We start from the raw sequence: 22212 nt of genomic DNA on the forward strand, positions 1-22212 counted from the left end.
TTATAATAAATATAGTTTTGGGCAGATTATTAATATATATATATATAAGAGCTGTGATATAATGTATGTCTTCGTTTTACATAGAGCAAGTTACTGGTCACTCTATAGCGATTCTGCCAGAGCTTCGGCTTTATATAGGTTGTGTTGATTTTTTATGGTCTTGTATACACCAACTTTATAAATGTTTGATATATATATATCTCTACATATACGAGGGTAGACACTTGCAATAAAGTAAGCATTTATGAAACGGTAATTTGGCTTTTAATTCCATCATTTTCCCAGTTATTCGGTAAGTGGTAATGCGACGATTGATCAATGAAACAACAACCTCGACAAAGAACACTTAATTAGTTCAATTAGGATTTAAGGATAAGTCAAACGCTAAATTACCAGTATATACACACAGTAATGAAAAGTCGATGGTTATTATATATACTTTAGATGCCAGGCCTTAAAAGGTCCAAGTAACTTTGGTGTAAGTCCGGCTTCTAGTACTGATGCCTTGATAGTAAGGATAACATATCGAGAGATTGGGCAACTCTATATATTACAGACTAATTGAGTAGTTACAAGAGTTATTGCTTTGTTTTTAAGGACTTTTTTTTTTCTCTGAAGTATGTTTTATAATCAATTTACTGTTTACTAGACTTCTTTAAGGCTTAATAATTGTATGTAAATATCTAATAGCAATGTATAGCATTATTACCTTTTTTTTTCTGTATTTTATTTGCATAGTGTCCCACTTTGCGTGCAGCCTGTAAAATTCCATAAAAATGCTTAATTGAACGGAGATTAGAGATAGGGAAAGGATAAGGTTAAGAATATATAAGAACATTACTCAAAGCTATGTACTAAATAGTTAACATCTTGAGCACACCAAGCACAAAGCTGATAGTAGTACTTTATTGTTTTACCTTATAAAAATCTCTTATCATAAATAACTCAAATCCTCATCATTTAAAATAAAAGTACTCTAGTTCTCTCATCCCAAGTACTTTTATTTTTATATATATATATATGGGTATACTGCTAAATAATACAGCGATTCCACGATACGTACAGCGAAATAACATAATTGATATGAAATATTAACATAGCTGTATGAATATGTACAAGAAAATCAAGGTTGGTCTTTCTTTTTTGTTGCTTTCTTTAATGGGATTTTGTATTCACTAATAAAATCTAGGCTTATATAATTTGTATCACAAACTGAAATAGGCGTGCGTGAAATAAGACAGGTCTTCTAATTGTATCAAATAAATAACAGGTAGTTTGGAAATGATCTTATAAGATATGTACTATATTATACTATGCCATGTCATGTGGATCGAACTGGCTATATAATCATGGAATCTGTGGCTATTGAGTACTGGATCTGTGTCACAAATTTTACAGATACACAGGTACGCAAGTATACATGTACACAGGCGCATAGGCGCACAAGCATAAAAGGAAAATCATCTTTTACTCCTGTTCGGGTTATTTTAATGTATTCGGCCTCTTGAATGACTTTTAAAAAGACAGAAATAAAGAAGGAAGTATATTGCGTATAATATGTATGTACATAAACTTACGCACAACCTGTGTTTAGTCTATTCAATATTCAATACATATTTATTTATTAAAAACAATAATAATAAAAAAACGAATCTCGGATGCATTCCGAAAATAAACCGCTCTGTTGGATCTAGAGAGCTTAGTTCTGGCTATAGTTATACTTTAAGGGATGTATTCTTTTCTCTTTTTCTCCTCTCTTGTCCCCTCACTTTTGCTGCCTTTGTATTAAGGGCGTTAAAAAATAAATAAAAATAAAAAGGATGAGCTCTGATTAGAAGCACAAAAATAATATAACGAGGATTTGTAGTCAGATAAAGATTTTGTTAGTACTTATTACTATTATAATCATTAATCAAAAGAGGCAAATGAGATGAGATATATTCAGTCAAATAAAGTAAGCCAAATCACATTTGATCGATTATTATTTTTTAATAACATTAACATTAACACTAACACTAACACTACTGTTAATGATAATGATAATGATAAGAAATAAATAAATAAATAAAAAAAGGGCCTGTAGTTTGATGTCATTCTCTTCTTGTATATGTGTATGTATGTCTTTCTACATATTTTTTCTTTCTTTTACATTCATGCGGCTTTCTTTATTTATAACTAACAGTAGAAATTCCAGTAAGTGGGGGCCGCGATCTTGTCTTCGTCTTCTTCTTCTTCAATCTATTCATATTGTAATTATTCTGCAATAAAGATAATACTAATAATAACGAAATAGAACTGCTCGTTATATGAAATAAAATTATCCCGTGAACAACTTTATACTGATCTATTATCTTACTCCCTGTTTTCTTAAATAATAGTATCATCTGCAGCAATTTACAAAATTATTATTATAATTAGACCGTGCGTTATCTAGTGGAAAACAGGACTGCTAAAGAAAAAAATACTTTTTTTTTTATTATCATAGTAAAACAAATAAATTTGTAAGGCGTACAATTCGAGAATACAAGGCGCATTTTTAAAGAGATTAATCATTATGAGCAAATCTTCTTTTTTGAATAAACAGTACATAAAAGTATTCTTAGGCTATTAAGGATAATGTTAAACATCTTGGCACTATTCTTTTTATATATATATATATATAATGTATGCTCTACTTTTTGTTTAAATATATATTAAAAAGAAAAAAACTTTATCTCCAAAAATGCGCCTTACAAATGAGTTTTACTATAACCCAATAAAAAATAAAGGCAACTCAGCAGCAGGTGTGAAAGCTTATCAGTTTCCATTAAATGTCCTCAATTGAGAAAAAAGGTAAAGCACCATTGGAATTTAAATCGCCGTTTTATTTACGTTTGAAAGTTTCGCACTCCATATATATAACGCAAGATCTGTTATTAAAACTCGATTTTTTTATTTATTTTATTTTTACTCGTTTGTGCCTTCTGTCGGTGTTGCAATAATGCTACATAAATCGTAACAAAGTGCTTCAACTTGCAAATCGAGACGACAAGGATATTAAGCAAAAAAGTGGGTTTGAATTTTGCTGTATCTTATGAGGATGATGAATTCTCTCATCAAGGCAGAGGATACTCTACCAAGAAATCATGTAACGTGTACTGAGATCCAAAAGACATAAAAAGAGAGATAGAGATAGAGATAGAAAATTGTCGCTGAAGGAATGAGCACAGATTTATAGTATATATCGACGGAAAAGAAACAATTGGATCTATCTCTGCATATCTCCACTAGGTTAGTCAGCATCTGAGGCATCTTCAAGGCATCTTTAAGTTCAATTGGTCTTTAACAATAATGAGGTACCTCTCTTTATATTAAGATACCCAAAGAGCTAGACAATAAATGTCAATAGTTTTGATCAATTGTGGTAGAAAATACAATAAGTCTAAGAGAACATAAAAGGAAAGGAAAGGAATCTAAAGTACAGGCAGTTCCAAAATATATAATTTTAGTGGTAGCAGAACATTGGATTGGTTACTACATTCATCTGCTGTTTATTTTATGGTTGTATCTAATAAATTTTGTAAGTACAAACTTTGCCATTCGTATAATCAAATAGCTTTTACTGGAGCTTACACCGGATTGAATCATAACGTTCTCACTTGGAAAAGCTGTAGAATGATATGGCAACACAACGTCAATTCTTTAAAAGAAAAAAAAATTCAAGATCTTAAATAAAATTAACAACAGCATATACGCATCACCGTCTCGAACACAGTTTTCCTCCAAAAAGAGTTTAGATTTTTACAAGTAAGAATATATATATATAACTTGTCTCAATATCAAGTTTAAACACTATAAAACGCAAAGCATTTATTTATATAGTATTTTTTTTTTACTACCCTCTCTCCCAAAAGCTGTGATACTATAGCACCTCATTAATTTGAAAAGAGTTTAGCTGTTGAAACTGCTATAGCAAATAGGAGAAGATAAAGGCGTGTTGATTAAAGCTTAAATATGTATGGAGTTCTATTAATTGGACCAAATGTAGAATTGTTAATTGTCATTCGCTCTATACATATATATATATATGTGTGTGTATATATATATATCTTTTTTATCTTTAAAGCTCATGTGCAAGTCAATATAGAAAATTGTAGGAATCGTGTTACCAAAGGTGATTATCTGCATAAACTATGAGCGTCTGTGCTATACACTCTTTTAGCAATCAACAAGATCGTCAGACTGAAACTGTGTCAGGATTGTACTAGGATCGGCAATCCGTCTCAGTACAGGTCAATCATTAGGCCTTTCCTTATTGAGAGTGTCGATAGGTAGGTGGTTAAGTACACTAAGTAATGACAAATAATGGTGGGATCAAAAGTGAATAGGTATGGTCCCAATCATCCGACATATATATATATAAAGAAAGAAGGAAATAAGTCTTATATCCAAAACCAATCACAATTGATAGCAATAATAAGAATAATAAAATATACAAATTCAAATTTTGATGAGAGACTCAGATTTTATTGAACGGGTAGATATGGGATCGGTCCGGGAGAAGTAGCAAAGAGAAATCTAACACGAGGAGCTGTGTACAGACAAAGCTAAGGTTCTATAGAAGCTAAAGAAGAAGAATAAAAGGCGAAGTTTATTTAATGCTGCACACAGTAATAAAAAAATTAGTATAGATGCTTCAGAATACTAGTAATAAATAATAAAAGGTCTTGACATTCTTTGGTTTGTGGTTTTTATGTGCTCAACTTGGACTTTTGGGCTTTAAAAGAATATATGAATAGTGCATATGTATACGTTACATTATAAAACAGAGTCTTATGGTATAGACCGTCTGAAAATAATAATAATAATATAGACAAAAAAAAAGAGAAAGATCATATTAAAGGCACGGTCGGAGAGTCATCAAAAGTTTGCATTTGACGGCACCGGGTCTGTACATCGCTGTACCACAAGGGGAAAAAAAGAGAAAATGACTGTGATTTCCTAGTATTGTTATTATATTTTTTTGAATAAACTCTGCTAATCCTTGCTATGCCGATAGTTTAAATGATAATAATAGTCCAAAGCCTTTTAATATTCAGTGTTCACTCGTTTTGATTATATTTATTGAGCAATTTAGTAAACTATTACACTATTTACTTTACATATTCAGATGTCTTGGGAAGGAGACAGGGGGAGAAGAAAGAAAGAAAGAAAGAGAAACGGGGGAGATACATATATTTAGCTGAAAGATACCAAGGTGGAAAGTGGTACGACATTTATATTTTTATTGAGGCATGCATCAATATGTGCTTGGATGATTAAAGCATTTTATCTAAAGACCTACTCTTTTGTCTTTCTCTCTTTTCTTGTTCACCTGTAGATACATAGTAATTTTTACATTTCATTCAAAGTATCTTTAAAGATAAAGAAAAAGAAAACTAAAGACCATGTAGGGTCCCCCCTTTCAGAGTTTGACTAGGATTTTTATTACAAGTATCTACACCATGTACTCCAATATTTAGTCTATTCTTCCTTGCTTAACCTTTTATGCATGTGTATATAAAAAGTAAATCTTCTTTATTAGACTAAGGGTTTGACTATTAAATATAAAGAAAATAAAAAAACAGTTGCCCTGGTTATCAACGACGTTATTCTATGAAGAATCGGATCTTAACATTATTTTGACAGCACCCCCTTTCTCACCCTTGTATATAAGAATGTGTACTCATTGGGTGAATTATGGAGAAAGAAAGAAAAAGAGAGAAAAAAAAACAAATCAGCATTTTTCTAGTGTACAACATTTGTTTTTTCTTCTTTATATAAAATAAGGCGGACATTCTGTATTTTAAATAATTGTGACAAGAATAAATGCAATGTAATCCCCGACCATATTTTATATGCCGCTATTTTATTATTATTTTTAATAGAAAAAAGAAAAAAAGAAATACACACAAACCCATTTATTCACTTACTCACCTTGTACTGTACAGTGAAGTACATTATTCGGCACTATTCAAAAGTTAAAATAACGATAAGAATTCTATGAAAGATTCTATTTATTTGTTGTTATTATTATTACCAATGACTGTAACTTTTCTATTTGACGTGTTGATTTCCTGGGTTTCTCTTTCTCTTTTTTTCTTCTTCTTCTTCTTCTTCTTCTTTGGACAATTGTGTATTTCTTTACCAATTAAATAAATAATGGTGTTTACCATCATACAGAACAAATTATCAAGAGCAAAAAGATATATATTATATCTTCCAAATATAGTAATATAAACTTAAAAAATAGCCAGATTATAAAATGAAGTAAAGTAATAAAGATGATTATATTATTGTGAAAAATTTGCTAAATAATTGAAAGGTATGGTTATTTAGTATAAGCTACACATCGGGTCAAGATACTCTCTAATATAACGTCAAGTATTTAATGGGCCATTTCTTTTTTCTTTTCATCTACCCTGCTTGAAGGGGGGGGGGGGGGAAGGGGTCTGCAAATGTTTAGAATCAAATTACGGTTTTTGGAAGTATACAAACGACAGAAGGGCCACCAAACAGTCTATATGCTTTTTTTTTATTATTATTTTCTTATTATTATTATTCTTGAGTGGATTTTGATCAGTATGGTGGTGGTAAGGACCACAAAAGCAATATATATATATATATAATATATACATTTATTTAAATATTAGTTTTAGATGCCAAAATAGGTTTAAAGTATTCTAAATTTAGTAACATACAGTCGGACTTTATAAAAGTACGATTATTTTACCAAAGTTACGATTTGGTTTTTTTTTTACAAAAGTCACGAGTCTTTCGAATTTACTCGTAAATTTTTTTTTAATATAGAGATAGAGAGAGAGAACCCTCCCCCCCCCCTCCTATCTCTCCTTGATATAATAATAATAATAATAATAGTGGTAGAAAGGAAAGGAAAAAAAGGAAATTTTAAGGGGTTTTAATCAATTGATTGATATAAATATATCTATATATCTATATTTTGTATTGATTTCTATTGAAGTTTGTTGTTGTTGTTGTTGTTGTTGTTATTTTTCTTTTCTTTTTCTTTGCTTGGTTGATTCGTTACAAATGTGTTATTATTATTATACTATAAAAATAAATGTGTATTATTTGAATGTCAATAATGCCAATAAGAATAGTAATAGTAGTAATAATGATAATAAATAAATATAAGAAAAATAAAGAGAAAGATGAAAGTTACATACACAAGAAGCAAAAGAAGAAATGTAAAATAAGGGAGATGTGGTTGAATAATTTACAAGTGCTAGAAGTTGACCGGGTCAGAGTATTCCGCTTAAGCGTATTACCATATTCCAGCAACATCCGAAAAAAAACAATGTATATATATATATATATATATATAAAAGATATATAAATAAATAATAATAAAGGGAAAAAAAACAGGGGATGTAATGGAAAGGGGAGAGAGAGAGAAGGGAGAGTGAGTAAGGGGGGGTTGAAGAAATACAGGACAAGGGACAAGTGTGGAGTTTGATTTTAAAGATACGATTCCTATTCCTATAAAGTTTCTTTCTTTTTTTCTTTCTTTTTTGGGGGGGTGTGAGTGAGTAGATGAGTAAATGAGTAAATGAATGAATGAATAAAGAGAGTAAATATGTGATTTATGTGTTCATTTTCATCGGGTCTGGGCTTCTTCACTGAACATTTCCAAAGTGAATCTTGGCATGGCGTCGTAAATTGCTTACAACGGAGAATCTTCGGCCACAGCCATCCACGGAACACTTGTAAGGTTTCTAAATAAATAAATAAATAAATAAATAAATAAATATAATTAATATTTTTTCTGTACTCCAGCTACATACTACATAGAACTATACATGTGTAAAGAAAGATATATAAAATAAAATAAATTTGAAAGAATATTAACCTCTCCTGTGTGACTATGCATGTGTGTTGCCAGAGAACTGGGCCGGGTGAAGCGTTTGATGCAGAGAGAACATTTGTATCTTCTGGGAGGCGTACTGCTAGCCTTTGAGCTGACACCACGCAAGGGAGTAAAGCCGTTGGAATTTATGTCTTGGCAATATTCAGTTTTTGGGATGATGTAATCGTCGTTGATGTAAGGAGAGACGATGTGCTGAAGCGGCCGGTTCTGCATCGTTGGTCCTGGATATGGACTTCCACACGGAGAGTAAGCAGCATTGACTGAGTGGCATGAATTTGTGGGTTGATGATGGTAGCCAAAATTTGCAGGATTGTTGTGGCTATTGATATGAGTATTGTGATTGCTACTGCTATTACTATTATTATTGATGATGATGTCTGAAGTAAATGGAATACGATTCGGTGCACAATTGCGGTATTGAATATTTTGGTGATCGAGTGAGGAAGGATCGGACAGACAGCCAGGTGGTGATGATAAAGATTGTGAGCAACATGTCTGAACACAAGATTGCGTTTGTATTTGTATTTGCTGCTGCTGTTGTTGTTCATGATACCAGGATCGATAATTTGACTGGTAATTGTAACCACACGGATAGCCACACGGGGTGGCTGTGCATAAACTGGTGTTGGTACTGGTGTTGGTATTTACGGGGTGTTCTGTTTTTATACACCATCGGTCATTAATAATAGGTGGCGTGGTGTCGGATCCTGGTGGCGTCGGAAAGGATACCGTCTGGTGGAGACTGGCATTTGCAACGGCAGGACCAGAAGAAGAAGAACAGGAAGAAGAAGAGGAAAAAGAAGAAACAGCGGTAGAAGCAGCGGCAGATGCAGATACATATATAGAAGCATTAGCAGAAGAAGACGCAGAAACAGAAGCAGAAGCAGAAGCAGAAGCAGCAACATTAGCATTAACAGCAGCAGCAGCAGCAGCAGCAGAAGCAGAAGCAGAAATAGCACCTGGCCCTGCAGAATAGTATTGGTCAGGGTAGGGGTCGTAGTAGCATGGATCCGGAAGTGGTGACATGAGTTCGCACTTTATGGCGGCCGACTGCCCCACTCGCCTGATCGGACTAGAGGGATTCGGAGCAAGGTCAAAGTGTGGGGAATGTCTAGGGTTTGGTTTGACGGTGATAAGTTCGTTGTAGGTGTAGTATACTTCTGGATTGTCTATTCCAAAAGATATGCTTCCGTCTAGACTGGGTGTTTTCTTCAGAGAGCCAAATGAACTGTTTGTGGCGTTGCTAGTGACACTGTAGGTAGGAGAGTCGGCATGATTGTGATAGAATTCTGGAGAGAAGGCACGTATGTCACTTTTGAGTGATTGTGGCTGGACAACAAACTGCATGGATTGGTCGATTTCAAAGCTCATTGATGTTTAATGGTAAAGTGATAAGAAGAAGAAAGAGCTTTTGGTGTCTAAGGTTGAGTCAGTATGTACGTAGATATATAAAAAAAAATATTATGTGTGCGTATAATTGAGATGATTGTGTTCACTGTCAGAGAAAGGAGCAAATTATATGTCAAGTGCGACTGGCTTGAGCTTTTAAACTAAAAAAAATAAATAATAATAAATAAATTAAAAATTAAAAATAAAATTGTTGTTTTTAGAAGAAGAAAAAAAAAAAAAAAAAAAGACACGGGGTTAAAGGGAAAAATAGAATCACTTACTATCTCTACCTATCTAACTATCTTTATTTACCTGACTCCAAGGCTATACGGTTCTGTGTGGCTCTGTATTGTCTGTATGGCTGTTTGGATATATACACGTTAATACTTACAAGTATATATGTATTTATGTGTGTCTGTATTTAGGTGTGTATTTATGTATTTGTATGTATGTATTTGTATGTATGTATACATGTATAGATATATAGATATGTAGATATTTAGATATATATATATATATATTATTCTCTATATTTTAAACGGGTGTGTTTGTGGCAACTGTTTTGGCAAATCCTAAAAAAGAATATGAGAAATTGTATTGGAAAACAGGGGAGAATTGATTAATATTCAAAGATACTTTACTTTGTCCATGCAGTCGGATCCAACCTTTTTGACATACACACACACACACACAATATATATATATATATATACATATACATAAATTTATCACCAACAACAACAACAACAACAACAACAAAGTAGTAATGAAACAAGCATCTTTTATACTTCTTTTTTTTTGGTTTTTGGTTTTGACACCAAATGATGTTAGAAATAGTTCCAATCTGTAACTAAGCAACCAATCGAACAAGCAAGCAAAGGATAAATCGATCAATCGATCAATCACTCAATCAATCAATTAACTACACCCGTATACATATAAATGATCTTTAGGCTGGCCAGATATATCTTTATGCAGTCATTTACAAGGGCTGAATACATTTTGCTTTTTTTTTATCATGCCATGGTATCCCTGCTTTTTTTTGTATCACGGTTGATTCATAAAGGTGTTTCTTTTTATATATCTATATTTTATATTTTGGAGTCAGGCTTTTTTTCTCTCTCTCTCTCTCTTTTTTTTGTTTTACCTGCACAGCTTATTGGTCAGAAGAACGGTTACATTGTAAACACATGGATATAGTCAAGACTATTGGGATGATATTAGAGAGGGGGGGAGATACAAAGGGGGTGTATAGTGTGGGTTCCAATAGAAAGTCAATGGCGCAAGAGTAGACACTTTATTATACGATAATAATAATATTTTAAGTATATATATATATATATGTGTGTGTGCTTGTGGAATAATAGGTCCCTACCACTACTACCACCACCCCTGAAAAATGTACAGTATATAATTGTGTAAATGTATATATTTATATATTTATCTGTGTCTGTACATGTAGTGTCTGTATATAGTGTGTATTTATAAATGTCATTATTCTATTCTATATTTTGTTCCTTGTTTCCTGAAGAGATTAATTGATGTAGTGTATTATGCATGCCAAAGAGTGACATCGAATAGGCTCATAGTGATAAATGGAAAAAAAAATATACAGATAAGTAGATAGATAGACAAAAAAAAACACTTCCTTACTGTTTTTTTTTGTCAACTGTCTAAAGATGAGTAAAAGATAATAAAAATAATAATATTGTTCTTCTTGTTCGAACAAAACTCGGAACTAGCTTGTCGTACCACGCTTACAATCAGGAGCACCCTAAAAAAAACCCAAAAAAAAGGCGGCTCATCACGCGTGGGTAACTATGGCTACAAATCCTATCATTCAAATCTTCTACACAAAAAATTTCCATCTCTTTCTTTCTTTCTTGCTTTCTTTCTTTTGTACCTACTTTCTTTATCACTCCTTCTACTCATATACTCCTACTCCTTTGACTCCTTTGACTCCTTCTACTCTAAAAAAGTATAACCCCCTTGGAAAGCCACAAAAAGAACTAACCAATATATATAGATTATCTTAATATCATTTTTGCCACTTTTATATATTTTTTATAATAAAATAAAATTAGGGATCAATATCACCCTTCCATAACCCCCTTCCTCTTCCCCTTCTTCCCCTATGAAAATACAAAGCATTATTCCTGTACCTTTTGCATGTATACGCCATCTTCCAAGTTTATCGCCCACTCAATTCATTTGTCATCTCAGAAAAAAAACAAAAAACAAAAAACAAAAACAAAAACAAAAGCGCCTGTATATGTATGTATGTATGTATGTATGTATGTATTTGTGTTTGTGTGTCTGGACAAGAATCGTCAATGTTATTTAGATAATCGATAGATATGTTTTTCAAAAATTCATACATACAATAACTTGATCTTCTGTGTATTTTCTGTGATCTACGTTGCTCCAACCATGGGATGCTTATAATCTACTACATAGCAATCTTGTGTTACTAGAGGAGCAATTACAAAATACCAGAGGGTTTGTGTAAAAAAAACACACAACAATATTATCAATATTATCTACAAGAAAAAAAAAAAAGAAAAAAAAAGACTCTGGGCACCCCTTCCATGGACTTGTGGTTCTTTATCAATTCTCTGTATGACAAACAAACTGCAGATGAAATAGGAAATAAACGCATGGCGAACCTATTCTACACTACGCACAATAACAATAATAAAGCATAATTTATTTTATTTTATTTTATTTAAAGAAAAAGTGCCCACTTCTTGTAATCAGTCTATTAGTACCAAACTAAGAAGAAGAAGAAGAAGAAAAACCCAATCTTTTTGCTTTGTAGTTTATCAAATGAATTAATTAATGAATCGTTATACTTCAAACCAATAATAACATTTTTTTTGTAGGTAATTCGTGTGAATTATTACACTGACAGATTAAGAAAAAAAAAAGAAAAAAAAAAAGAAAAAAAGATCCGAAATGTTAAAAGCAGTCCAAAACCACTTTATGTTTCCAATTTTGACATTTTATTTTATTTTATTTTTGTCTCGCTTATTGAAATTATAATAATTCTTTCTCCTCTGTTTTAATTTCTCTATTATCACAAATGTCATCGAGTAACAATGGAAAAAGACCTTTAGAAGACAATGATAGTCTCACCGGCAAAGAGAAAAGAAGAGGTTAGGAAATAGAGATTTAGGAGTAAGATAAAAAGAAGAGAAAGCAAGGACAAGCTCGATTTAGGAAAAAAAAAAAACCGAATTTTTTTTTATAGTGACAGTTTTTTATCATTAGCCAAGAATCGCGATGCCAGACAAATAGGTCCCAATAAGTGGAATGGTTTTCGAAAAACTAATGATGGTCAGAATTACTACATTACTACCTTCTTATCTTGTTATCTCTTACAATTATTTTAACCAACCAATTTACAAATTAAGAAAAGAAAAATACAAAAAAAAACGAAAACGAAAACGAAAATTAAGCAAAGACTGAATGACTGACATGGAACATTAGACGGACCCCTTTTGATCGGTTCACCAATCAATGAAAAGCAACTAGCATCGGCTCATATCAATGAAATAAATTCACTTCAATCATCAATTCGAAAAGCAAGGTAATATATATATATATTAATTCATGTAAATTTATTCGTTCCAATATATGCTTATAGCTTTGCCATCACCACATTGGCATTTCAGTCTCTTCCTCGAGGCCTTAGACGACGTGCAGCTAGTCACAACATCAACCGACTGCCTCTTCGATTGAGAGTAAAAGCAACTCAAGAAGTAATTTAATAGTAAAATGCAAAACAGACAGATATTTTTTATGTGTATGTTTTGAATAATGAATTTATTGATTTTTCTTTTTATGCGTATTATTCAGATGGCTTTGAGTGCACCAAATCCAACCAAAATGAGACGTAGAATGCGAAAACCAAGACCAAAATCACTAGTTGAAGAATACTTGAGACGACAAGGTGAGACACCAATAAAGCGTGTATATATATATATATATATTATTGTATTGTACTATACAATAATGATGATAATAATAATGTTATAAGCAATAAAATAAGGCGCTTGGTCTCTAAACAATGCATGCTGTCTATAGGCAATAAGAAATGGTTAGAAACACATATGTGGCACACAAAGCGGATGAAGATGACTGATATTTGGGGATATCGTCTGGTGAGTAAAATTAAATTAAATTAAATAAATAAAAGATGAAACCCTCCTCCTCCTCCTCCCAAGAATCAACTCAATTGAATTCAATTCAAACCAGACTAACGCTAATAATATTAGGCATTGTACCCTAATATCAAATCAGAAAGAACAGCCTATAAAGCATCAAAACATTTGTCTATGCTCCACGACGCTTCTTACATGGGTTGCATTGAAATGTCTGGTCTAATGAGTGATATTGTGAGAGTCCTGAACAGCATAACAGATTCTGGTCTTGCCTCTGTAGGAAGTGCCCGGTAATTATTCTTTGTCTTCTTCTTCTTCTTCTTCAGTATCATTATTATTATTTTCAAAACAAGAAACAAACAAACAAACAAACAAACAAACAAAAAAAAATACCCCAAAAATCAATTGATCAAATCAAACAAGTTCTCTCTTTATCCTAACAATTACAAATACAAATCGATATTTAGTTACACCAAAGGGCAGCGTATAGGACACACAAACATATACAAACACCTCGGATACCCAACAAAACTCGTTTGTCCTGTTACATTTCTCTGGAGACCTACTCAGGCAGAAAGCGATGATGCCACAATCTGGTTGTGGGTCCATCCCTCTGTGTTTGACGAGGTCTATACTTCCATTCGACATGTAGTACAGACTTACCAATCAGGATTAATGCAAGGTATACTTACCCACATCCGAGACAAGGGTCCTTTCCCCTATAATCTATCCCTATCATACACTCATTTGCTCACTCACTTGCTCATTCACTCGATCTTTTTTTTTATGTATAATCACAATCTTTCAATTAGAGTTACAGGTAGTAGATCAAAGAGGTGATCTTGTTAGATTTGATCTTTTCGGGCCACGGTCTACTGCTTTATTACAATCCATTCTCGATCCTGTTTGTGAAGCATCCCCATTAACTGAAGAGCGTGAGCAAAAAAGTGCCCAGTTGTGGAGAGATATTTCCCAATTGCGTTCATCTTCGTCACTTCCTCCGGGATGTGTGCTTGGAATGACAGTACAAGACCCTCGCATAAAGTATGATCATATAATCTTAAAGTCGCGTGTCTTATTATTGCAATTCTTCTTTCGTGTATTAATAATAAGTATATACATATATTTTCTAGATTCCCCCAAAAAGTTCCTCCGCGCACAAGCCAGATTCCTAAAGAAACAGACTTACGAATCGATCAAATTGTCAGACAATGGCCTACCGATGTTGCTTACTCTGACATATGGGATAAGCAGCTTAGAAGAGATATTCAAAAAAACAAGATAAAGGATAATGACCTGAATAAACGTCGAGAAGATCAGGTAAATCAAGTAATATTAATATATATATATATATGTGTGTGTGTGTGTGTTCTAACCCGATCTATAAATTTATAAGAAATCCAATGGCGTTAAATTTGAATTCACAGAAAAAGATAGCAAGATTCCAATTTTACTCATCCAAAGAGGAGGTGCAGAATTTTCCGGAGGCACAAGCACAGGAAAAAACTCTGCAAACCTTATAGAGGTTACCGAAGGATGGTCTATTATCTTACCGCGTAGCTGGGGTGTTGCGTTTTGGAAATCATTTGTATTTGCAGGCGCAAGAACCTGTGGTCTCCACAACGTCCGTGCTATGCATTTCGAAAGTGGACACGGTGTATTTCCTTTTGATGTACCGGGTACTTTGGCATACGAGGCACAGAGCATTGCTTCCAAAAATACAGAAAGATCAATCTGGGCAAAGAAACCTCCCTCGAAGCGCGTCAATTTTGAAAAACTTGGTGTGAGTCATCCATTCGAAGCTCCTTTTGAGTGGCTGGTCAACAATGGAAAGACAGACAACTCCAAAAATAAAATATTGGATGTAGATAAAGTTAAAGATGAGAACACGAACGAGAATGAACATCAAATCCAAAAGACTCAAGACCCAAAGTGCTGGTTATTACAGGGCGATCGACTCATTTCACTACTTTTGTCTTGTCGTACCCAAGAAGAAGCAACCCAGAAATTGCTGAAGGAGATGTCAACGCAGATGTCCAAACGAGATCTTCCTTGTCCACTCTCCCTTGATTTAGATCATGCTCTTGTAAAAGTTCGTGTCAAGTACACTGGCCGGAGGAAACCACACCCAAACGCAATGATTTTCCTGATCGAAGATCAAAAAGAATATGAAAAACACGCTCAAAAGTGTAAGGAACCCAACTCTACCAATAAATCAAAGGTCGGTCATCAAGACGCAAACACAAACGCAAATGAAGATGCAGACTCGGATGAAGAAATGGTATATAAATATTGGAGGTCAATAGAAAGATACAAAGAGAAAGAAAACTCATCATGATTCTTGTTTGTAGGATACCTCTGATCATCCAAACCAGCACATTGGCTACCTAACTAATGGAGGCTTTTCACTTTCTGTTGGAGGTGGACTTGGTATTGGAGCATGCACTGCCCTGGGTATTCAAGAAATTAGAAACCTAGACAATAGGTAAGGAAAGAGATTATAAAGTTATTGATTATTAGTATTTTCAAAATCCACCTGTAAACTTATACATACATTTTTGTATAGATACAACAGAAAAACAAAGATGCTTGTATTGGTTCGCAATACCAATACTTCTAACTTCCAACCAGCACAGTTGCAGCTACTAGCTTAATTCTTTTTTTTAAAATAATAATAATAATAATAATAATAATAATAATTTTCTCATTTATACATATATATTTATATTTATAAGAGAGAAAGATGCCAATATCCATCGAGTCAAAGAAAAGCTTATGTACCAACAAAGAACAAAAACCAAACTATTGATTACTGGTAATATCGTTTGCCAGTTTCCTGTTGTTATCTAATACAATATTCACATATACAACTTCACCCTTTTTTTTTAAAAAAAAAGCTATTTGTACACACACACACACACATCTATATATCGTCTTTGCTTTTTGATATTATCGTCAATTTCTTTGTATGTACTTGATAATTCCTCTTCTTTAACTAATGGAACACTTCAAACTCAATGGGAATAACAATAGTGATAATGACAGTAAAAAAAAATAGATTTGCAAGAGGTGTATGTTCTTTTTTCTTTTCTTTTGTGGTATTGTAATTATCTCAACATCTGGCTTGCAAATTTGTCCCTTGCAGACTGGTATGCTTGCATAAGTGTTTGCTCACTAAAAGGAATATCGACTACATCAAGACGAGGTTTGGAGACTCGGTTCACAATAGCGTTGGCATCAGTTTCCAGAATAATACTAAAATGGTGACAGTAATAATAAAAAGTAAGCAAGTATATATGAATATTAATGTACATAAAACCAGGTGAGTGCATTCCCTCTTCTTTTACTTATTCTTTCCCATTTAAAAGAAGAAGAAGAAAAACCCCCTGATTACTTACCCTCCATCCACAGTTTCATCCAGGCAAAGCACAACCAAATCTAAATTATCCATGACTGAACGCTTTTCTACTTGGAATCTAATAAAATAAAGCCAGTAGAAGTTTAGATCAAAGTGCTTGCCTTTTTTGTTGTTGTTGTTTGCTTATTATTCCTTCCTCACTTTACAATTACTACTATTACTACTACTAATTCTCATTTGCTTAAAAAGAGAAACTAACAACAACTCACCTCAACAAAGTAGAAACAGCATCGTAAAAGGCATTTAACATGCTCAAAAGAATCAATTCATTCTCTTCCAAAGAACCAACCACGTAGAAAAATATATCGATATTGGATCGGTACAGGACAACTTTGTTATCATACAAGATTACCTCTCCTACAATAATAATAATAATAATAATAATACACATTACATAGTTTGAGCATTCCACATTACATTCTGTTTCTATCTTCTTTTTTTTTGTAGAAGGGGGTTCGGCATCAATCACAGGTACAATCTTCATCATTACAAAAGTCAAGAGATGACTTGTTAAATCACAATGAGACTGTCTTTTGTGCGGGTTTGTATAATTATATCGTGTATTAAAGTCTTCAAGTACTGTGTATATAATGTTTGTTCTGCGTGTATATATATATAAAAGGGCTCATTACCTTGTGCTCGCTTGGTCTTATCAAAAAGACCCTTCTCAAATGCTTTTTGCTCTTTCAGACTAAGGCGATCAGCACCATAGTATTTGGCAAGGACGCGGTTTCCTTCGGCATCAAGTAAGATGACAGCCTTGATGGAGTCTAACGAAAGGTTGACCATTACGGTAGTAGAAGAGGTTCGTGTGGAGAGTGAGACGGAGAGGGAGAGAGAGAGAGAAAATGTGGTAGAACGTTAAAATTTTAAAGAAGCGACTTGATCGTTTCTTTTTTTGTGAGGTCACAAAAGCTATCAATAAATTCAAATCTTGCTGGCAAATTTCACTGGATTGACTTTATTGAAAAAGAAAAAGATATATAAACTGCTTTTAATTCTCTGCCTGTTAGTTATTTTACTGAGAGTATACACATATTTAATATACGTACTTTAAAGATCAATAATACTACATTGGACCGTATAATTTAATAGTTCATTTGCTCTTCTTCTTTTTGCCAGAAGTTCTTTCAAACACATCAAGGTATATCTACAACTACCAGACCGAAATTTTAGAATATTGAAAATTTGATGATGATCCTTAAGAAATCTAGGAAATAATTATTGTGTTCTCTATATATAAATTTTACTTATTCTTTCGGTATAGTTATACTTCATTGATAATGCCAATATCCCTCAAGGTTTTATCTATTGTTGTCTTCACCTGTCAATCAATATGAGATTCCTTCAGTACTGCCACTCAAGCTAAATTACAATTGCGATTGAAACCTTGGTGTGTAATTTGGTCTGACAATGAAATCTATAAAAATGTTTACATTCCGACAGTAAGATTTAGTTACTTAACCAAGACATAAAAATTACATGTAAAAAGCATTGTTTCGTATACATTTCTTTTTTATTCTCTTTTTTTTTATTTTCTTATAAACCAATCTCATCTCAAAAAACATAAGAGAGACAGAAATAAAAGACACCTACTAGGTATTAACTGTCATAATTTGGGGGTAGGTGGGCACATTTGCCGTCTGACTATTTGTTTCTGGCCATATCTTAACTGAGCCTTTCAAACTATATGAACATCCCTTAGACAGCAATCAGCAGCACTATAAAACATTGAGAGACTACTGGAACAGTCAAACCAAAGATCAGATATGGTAAACTAAAAAATACTCGGCGTAACAGCCGCTACGAGTGTTTGTTTGAGTGTGAGGGGTACTCCTTTTGAGAGCTGTGCGCATTACTGAGCAAACTTGGAAGATGCTGGTGCTATTGTCTCTAGACAGACAGTCATTCGATACCTACGGGAAAAAAGCTTCCGTTCTTAAACCCATGTTTTGAAGACAACCTTAAATTACGAGTAGAAGAATAATTGGTTTCGTTGGGCCAAAGCTAGAGTTAGCTTTAGCATTGAAGACTGGAGTAGGGTTGTGTGGTCAGACAAGTCGAGCTTCACAGTGAAGGATAAAGTTTCTGATCTATCCGCAATTTTTAAGCAAGTGGAGAGGTACAAGGAGCGTCTTACACTTACAGTATAAAGTTACGGAAAAGGCTCTGTGATGGTGTGGGGTTGTTTCTGGGCTAGTGACCTTGGGCCATTATGGTTTATAAAATGCTCTATAGGCCAAGATGCGTATGTGAGCTGTTTATCCAATGATTCAATCAATGGTATAAGAAATTAACTGGGGAACATATCACCAAGTCCAAATTTCAAGAAAATATTGATGGCAGCCATATTGAGTTCTATACAACGTGGTGGAGAAATCGTTGGGAGATTAAGCGGTTTGACTACTGGCCTTCGCAAAGTCCAGATCTGAACCCTATCGAGCACATATGGTGTGTTCTAAAAGCCAAGATCTTAAGGCCTGAGTTCTTAGGGAATAGGAATTGCTTGATCCAGGACTTCTCCATACTCTTGTGGCGAGTATGCCAGATAGAATCAAAGAAGTGATAAAAAAAGATCGTGATGACCATGGCATATGATAAACTTTAATAATATATGCATATTTTCTTATATATACTACATATTTTTTGTCTGGTAGAAAACAATATTCTTTATTCAATTTCTTTAGATTGATTGGAAAGTGTAGCGTGAAGAGTTTGATGTATAACTCAATTGAGATGAGCAATTGAGGCCCCCATTGGTAAAGTCTATCCCGGGAATATGTATAATATCATTTACTTGGTCACGCATCCCAGTATGCAAAATTGACGCAAGGTTTATCAGCATGGTTAAGCATGTATGAATTAATGCCAGTTATTTATTTGTAGTAGTGCAATTTTTTCGCAGTAGGCATAGAATGGTTTTATTTTATGGCTCATAATCTTTACAGTAGGTATCTCAAGAAGATTTGTCCTATGAATTCTTGGTTTTTTGTATGAATCTGACCTTGTAATCTTCAGGAGCAAATACAACTCCTTTTTCTAAACCTGAATCCAAGTTTACATATTCTGGTTGTCCTTTTGAATCAATGGCTGGCTCAATAGTGCAGGCGGCAAGAATATTAACCGCTGTGTCAAATATCTCAACCTCGGCCTACATTAATATAAGCATTATTATTCAAGTAATTAAGTTTTAATATTTGAGAGAGAAAGCTTACAAAGTGGATGCCTGGGCAGACCCGCCTACGTTTAATATAAATAATCAATACAATCGATTTTATTTTTGTCAGTACGCAATGTATTTCTTTTTTTTTCTGCTCGAGAACTTTACCTTCCCCACCCGAACGAATAATTATCACGCTCTTCAATACTTCCATTGTTTGAAGCACTCCATGTTCTTGAATCACCTAAAAATCGTTCTGGCTTGAATTTTTCTGGTTCGTCATAAACATCGGGGTTCATGTGCATTGCATGCATACTACTGATTAGGACAGTATCAGCAGGAATAAAGTATCCACATGCTTCCACTGGAGGGAAAGGAAGGAGGTAGTGGAAGAAGAGGAGGAGAAGGATTGTATAAAGTTTAGTCAGTATAAAAAGAACGCCGACCAGGTAAACTACTCACCATCAGTGGATGTGTAGTGGGGGATTCCAAAAGTAGTTGGGCTCCTAAAGCGCAAATTTTCTCGAAGAGTTGCAACTGTGTAAGGCAACTCATCTCGGTCTGAATATAAGGGTGTTCTGTTATTTTTGGATATGAAGGTATCTATCTCTTCTCCCATTTTCTTTTGAACATCGGGATACCGAGACAAGATCGCTAAAAGCCAATGCAATGATACCGAAGTTGTATCTCCACCTGCAGACATAAGGTCACCTAATTATAATTGTGTTATTCTTATAAGATTTAACGTGCGGCTACGAGGCATATATATATAGCTGTTTTTGACCTACTTATCATAACAAGTATGTCTGTATCATCCAGTCCAGACTCTTCTTTGAGGGAATATGCATGTTTGACCAAACTATTGCAGTCTGCAGCTATCGCTTCGTCGATTAAATTTTTGTAGTATGTGTCTCTCCAAAGTGTGACTTCTTCCACTACTTTCATAGGGTGCATAAAAGTACTGATCCAAGCAAAGATTGGAAAGAAAGAACCAATATCGGCTTCCGGTCGAATGTAAGTAACACCCTTATCTGTCATCTCAAGAGTCTGGGTAATAATATTATTTTTGAAAGGATCGATGCTTTCTCCAAAAATAGCTTTGAACATTGTGCCATAAGTTGCTCTTCTGATATGCTCTTTTGGTGCCACAGATCCTTCTGTATTTGTTATTTCAATTAACGCTCGAAGGGTTTTTTTTGCGACATTTTCAATAGATCCCTCAAATTGCTCGGTATATTTTGGGGATAATATTGTAAGAGCTAAAGAGAAATTAGAATACAAAATATAGATACGCGTTGCTTAAGCTATTGCTCTTCTTACCCATACTACGCGTAGTTTTCCATTTTTTGCTAGTTTGATTGAAAACGATCCCCCTAAAGAAGTTGGATAAGCATATTATTATTCTTTAATATCCATATATACACTCACCTTCCTCCTTTTCCATAAATATCTTGTGCGAAGCGATGCTTCTGTCTCTCTGATGTCTTGATTCCGTTTCGAACAAATATTTGATGAGCAATGTTTGGATCACTTATAAAAACCCATCGTTGGATTCCCATATGAAGGCATATCAGAGGACCTGTATTAAAGGAAAAAAGGGAGTCAATAGAAGCCTTTAACTAAAACACGGATCCACCTCTTACCTAGTTTTTCATGCCAGTTTTTTATTGTGATTGCCGGCAGACTTCCCAGAGACGCAGCATGTCCTTTTTATTTTTAAATTTTGTATATGACCATATATATATACGCGCGTAAATATGTGTTATATTAATACGCTATAAAAGTATATTTTACCGATATATGGATATCCTTCCGAAGGAACAGGTACCTCTCTAAGTCCTCCACGCAATAAGGAGTCCTTTTTTTGTTTTTGGAGTGTATTATTGTATAGACTAAAGACAAAAGAAGCCGCGATTCCTAATCCTATAGCCCCGGCTGTAAGCAGAGTCTTGTCGTCTAAAGTGTTCATTACAAACATTTTTGATTGTTGTTATTGTTGCTATTCTTGTTATTGTTTTCAATTTAGCAAAGAGCTGCCAGAAGAAAGAAAGGCAAAATAAATGATGCTTTATATACTAAATGTGTGTGTGTGTGTGGGAGTTAAACCTTATATTTGTTCTTGTTTAAAGCTAGTTTTATTTTATTCCCCTATCATTATACTGAGTATGATCAATCA

At 33.7% G+C, this 22212-nt stretch overlaps 5 protein-coding genes across 5 annotated transcripts; 1 reads left to right on the forward strand and 4 right to left on the reverse strand.

Moving 5' to 3' along the window:
- Window positions 1-7552: 7552 nt before the first annotated feature.
- PHYBLDRAFT_157335 (C2H2-type zinc finger transcription factor) lies at window positions 7553-8355 on the reverse strand. Its single transcript, XM_018433601.1, has 2 exons — window positions 7889-8355; window positions 7553-7754 (listed from the first exon to the last, which is right to left on the reverse strand). The coding sequence occupies exons 1-2, from the start codon at window positions 8117-8119 to the stop codon at window positions 7656-7658; spliced, it is 330 nt and encodes a 109-aa protein (XP_018297818.1). The 5' UTR covers window positions 8120-8355; the 3' UTR covers window positions 7553-7655.
- A 4008-nt stretch (window positions 8356-12363) lies between these two features.
- Window positions 12364-16139, forward strand: PHYBLDRAFT_179250 (hypothetical protein). Its single transcript, XM_018438126.1, has 13 exons — window positions 12364-12450; window positions 12566-12631; window positions 12785-12884; window positions 12942-13056; window positions 13154-13247; window positions 13382-13458; window positions 13573-13748; window positions 13926-14140; window positions 14271-14502; window positions 14592-14778; window positions 14855-15739; window positions 15810-15943; window positions 16025-16139. Exons 1-13 carry the CDS (start codon window positions 12378-12380, stop codon window positions 16110-16112), a joined length of 2442 nt encoding a protein of 813 aa, XP_018297819.1. The 5' UTR covers window positions 12364-12377; the 3' UTR covers window positions 16113-16139.
- A 359-nt stretch (window positions 16140-16498) lies between these two features.
- PHYBLDRAFT_130167 (hypothetical protein) lies at window positions 16499-17665 on the reverse strand (the record flags this gene model as incomplete). Its single annotated transcript, XM_018429343.1, has 4 exons — window positions 16499-16713; window positions 16857-16934; window positions 17086-17233; window positions 17509-17665. The coding sequence occupies 4 exons, from the start codon at window positions 17663-17665 to the stop codon at window positions 16566-16568; spliced, it is 531 nt and encodes a 176-aa protein (XP_018297820.1). The 3' UTR covers window positions 16499-16565.
- Window positions 17666-18471: 806 nt separating this feature from the next.
- PHYBLDRAFT_58828 (hypothetical protein) lies at window positions 18472-19465 on the reverse strand (the record flags this gene model as incomplete). Its single annotated transcript, XM_018440388.1, has 3 exons — window positions 18472-18554; window positions 19023-19072; window positions 19281-19465. 3 exons carry the CDS (start codon window positions 19463-19465, stop codon window positions 18472-18474), a joined length of 318 nt encoding a protein of 105 aa, XP_018297821.1.
- A 248-nt stretch (window positions 19466-19713) lies between these two features.
- Window positions 19714-22066, reverse strand: PHYBLDRAFT_184916 (CYP5206 protein). The gene is made up of 9 exons (XM_018439001.1): window positions 21831-22066; window positions 21680-21742; window positions 21465-21615; window positions 21357-21409; window positions 20825-21295; window positions 20499-20747; window positions 20205-20400; window positions 20092-20116; window positions 19714-20027 (listed from the first exon to the last, which is right to left on the reverse strand). Exons 1-9 carry the CDS (start codon window positions 22012-22014, stop codon window positions 19848-19850), a joined length of 1572 nt encoding a protein of 523 aa, XP_018297822.1. The 5' UTR covers window positions 22015-22066; the 3' UTR covers window positions 19714-19847.
- Window positions 22067-22212: the final 146 nt, after the last annotated feature.

Source organism: Phycomyces blakesleeanus, assembly GCF_001638985.1.
Source record: "Phycomyces blakesleeanus NRRL 1555(-) unplaced genomic scaffold PHYBLscaffold_2, whole genome shotgun sequence".
Classification (NCBI taxonomy): domain Eukaryota; kingdom Fungi; phylum Mucoromycota; class Mucoromycetes; order Mucorales; family Phycomycetaceae; genus Phycomyces; species Phycomyces blakesleeanus.

Coding starts and splice junctions, on each gene's coding strand:
- PHYBLDRAFT_179250 (XM_018438126.1), top strand. CDS start 12,378: ATGTCATCGAGTAACAATGGAAAAAGACCTTTAGAAGACAATGATAGT. Junction 14,141..14,270: donor CCAATCAGGATTAATGCAAG/GTATACTTACCC, acceptor TCTTTCAATTAG/AGTTACAGGTAGTAGATCAA. Junction 15,740..15,809: donor CAGACTCGGATGAAGAAATG/GTATATAAATAT, acceptor TCTTGTTTGTAG/GATACCTCTGATCATCCAAA.
- PHYBLDRAFT_157335 (XM_018433601.1), bottom strand. CDS start 8,119: ATGCAGAACCGGCCGCTTCAGCACATCGTCTCTCCTTACATCAACGAC. Junction 7,755..7,888: donor TGCATAGTCACACAGGAGAG/GTTAATATTCTT, acceptor TTATTTATTTAG/AAACCTTACAAGTGTTCCGT.
- PHYBLDRAFT_184916 (XM_018439001.1), bottom strand. CDS start 22,014: ATGTTTGTAATGAACACTTTAGACGACAAGACTCTGCTTACAGCCGGG. Junction 21,296..21,356: donor GAAAACTACGCGTAGTATGG/GTAAGAAGAGCA, acceptor ATTTCTCTTTAG/CTCTTACAATATTATCCCCA. Junction 20,117..20,204: donor TATTCGTTCGGGTGGGGAAG/GTAAAGTTCTCG, acceptor TATTAAACGTAG/GCGGGTCTGCCCAGGCATCC.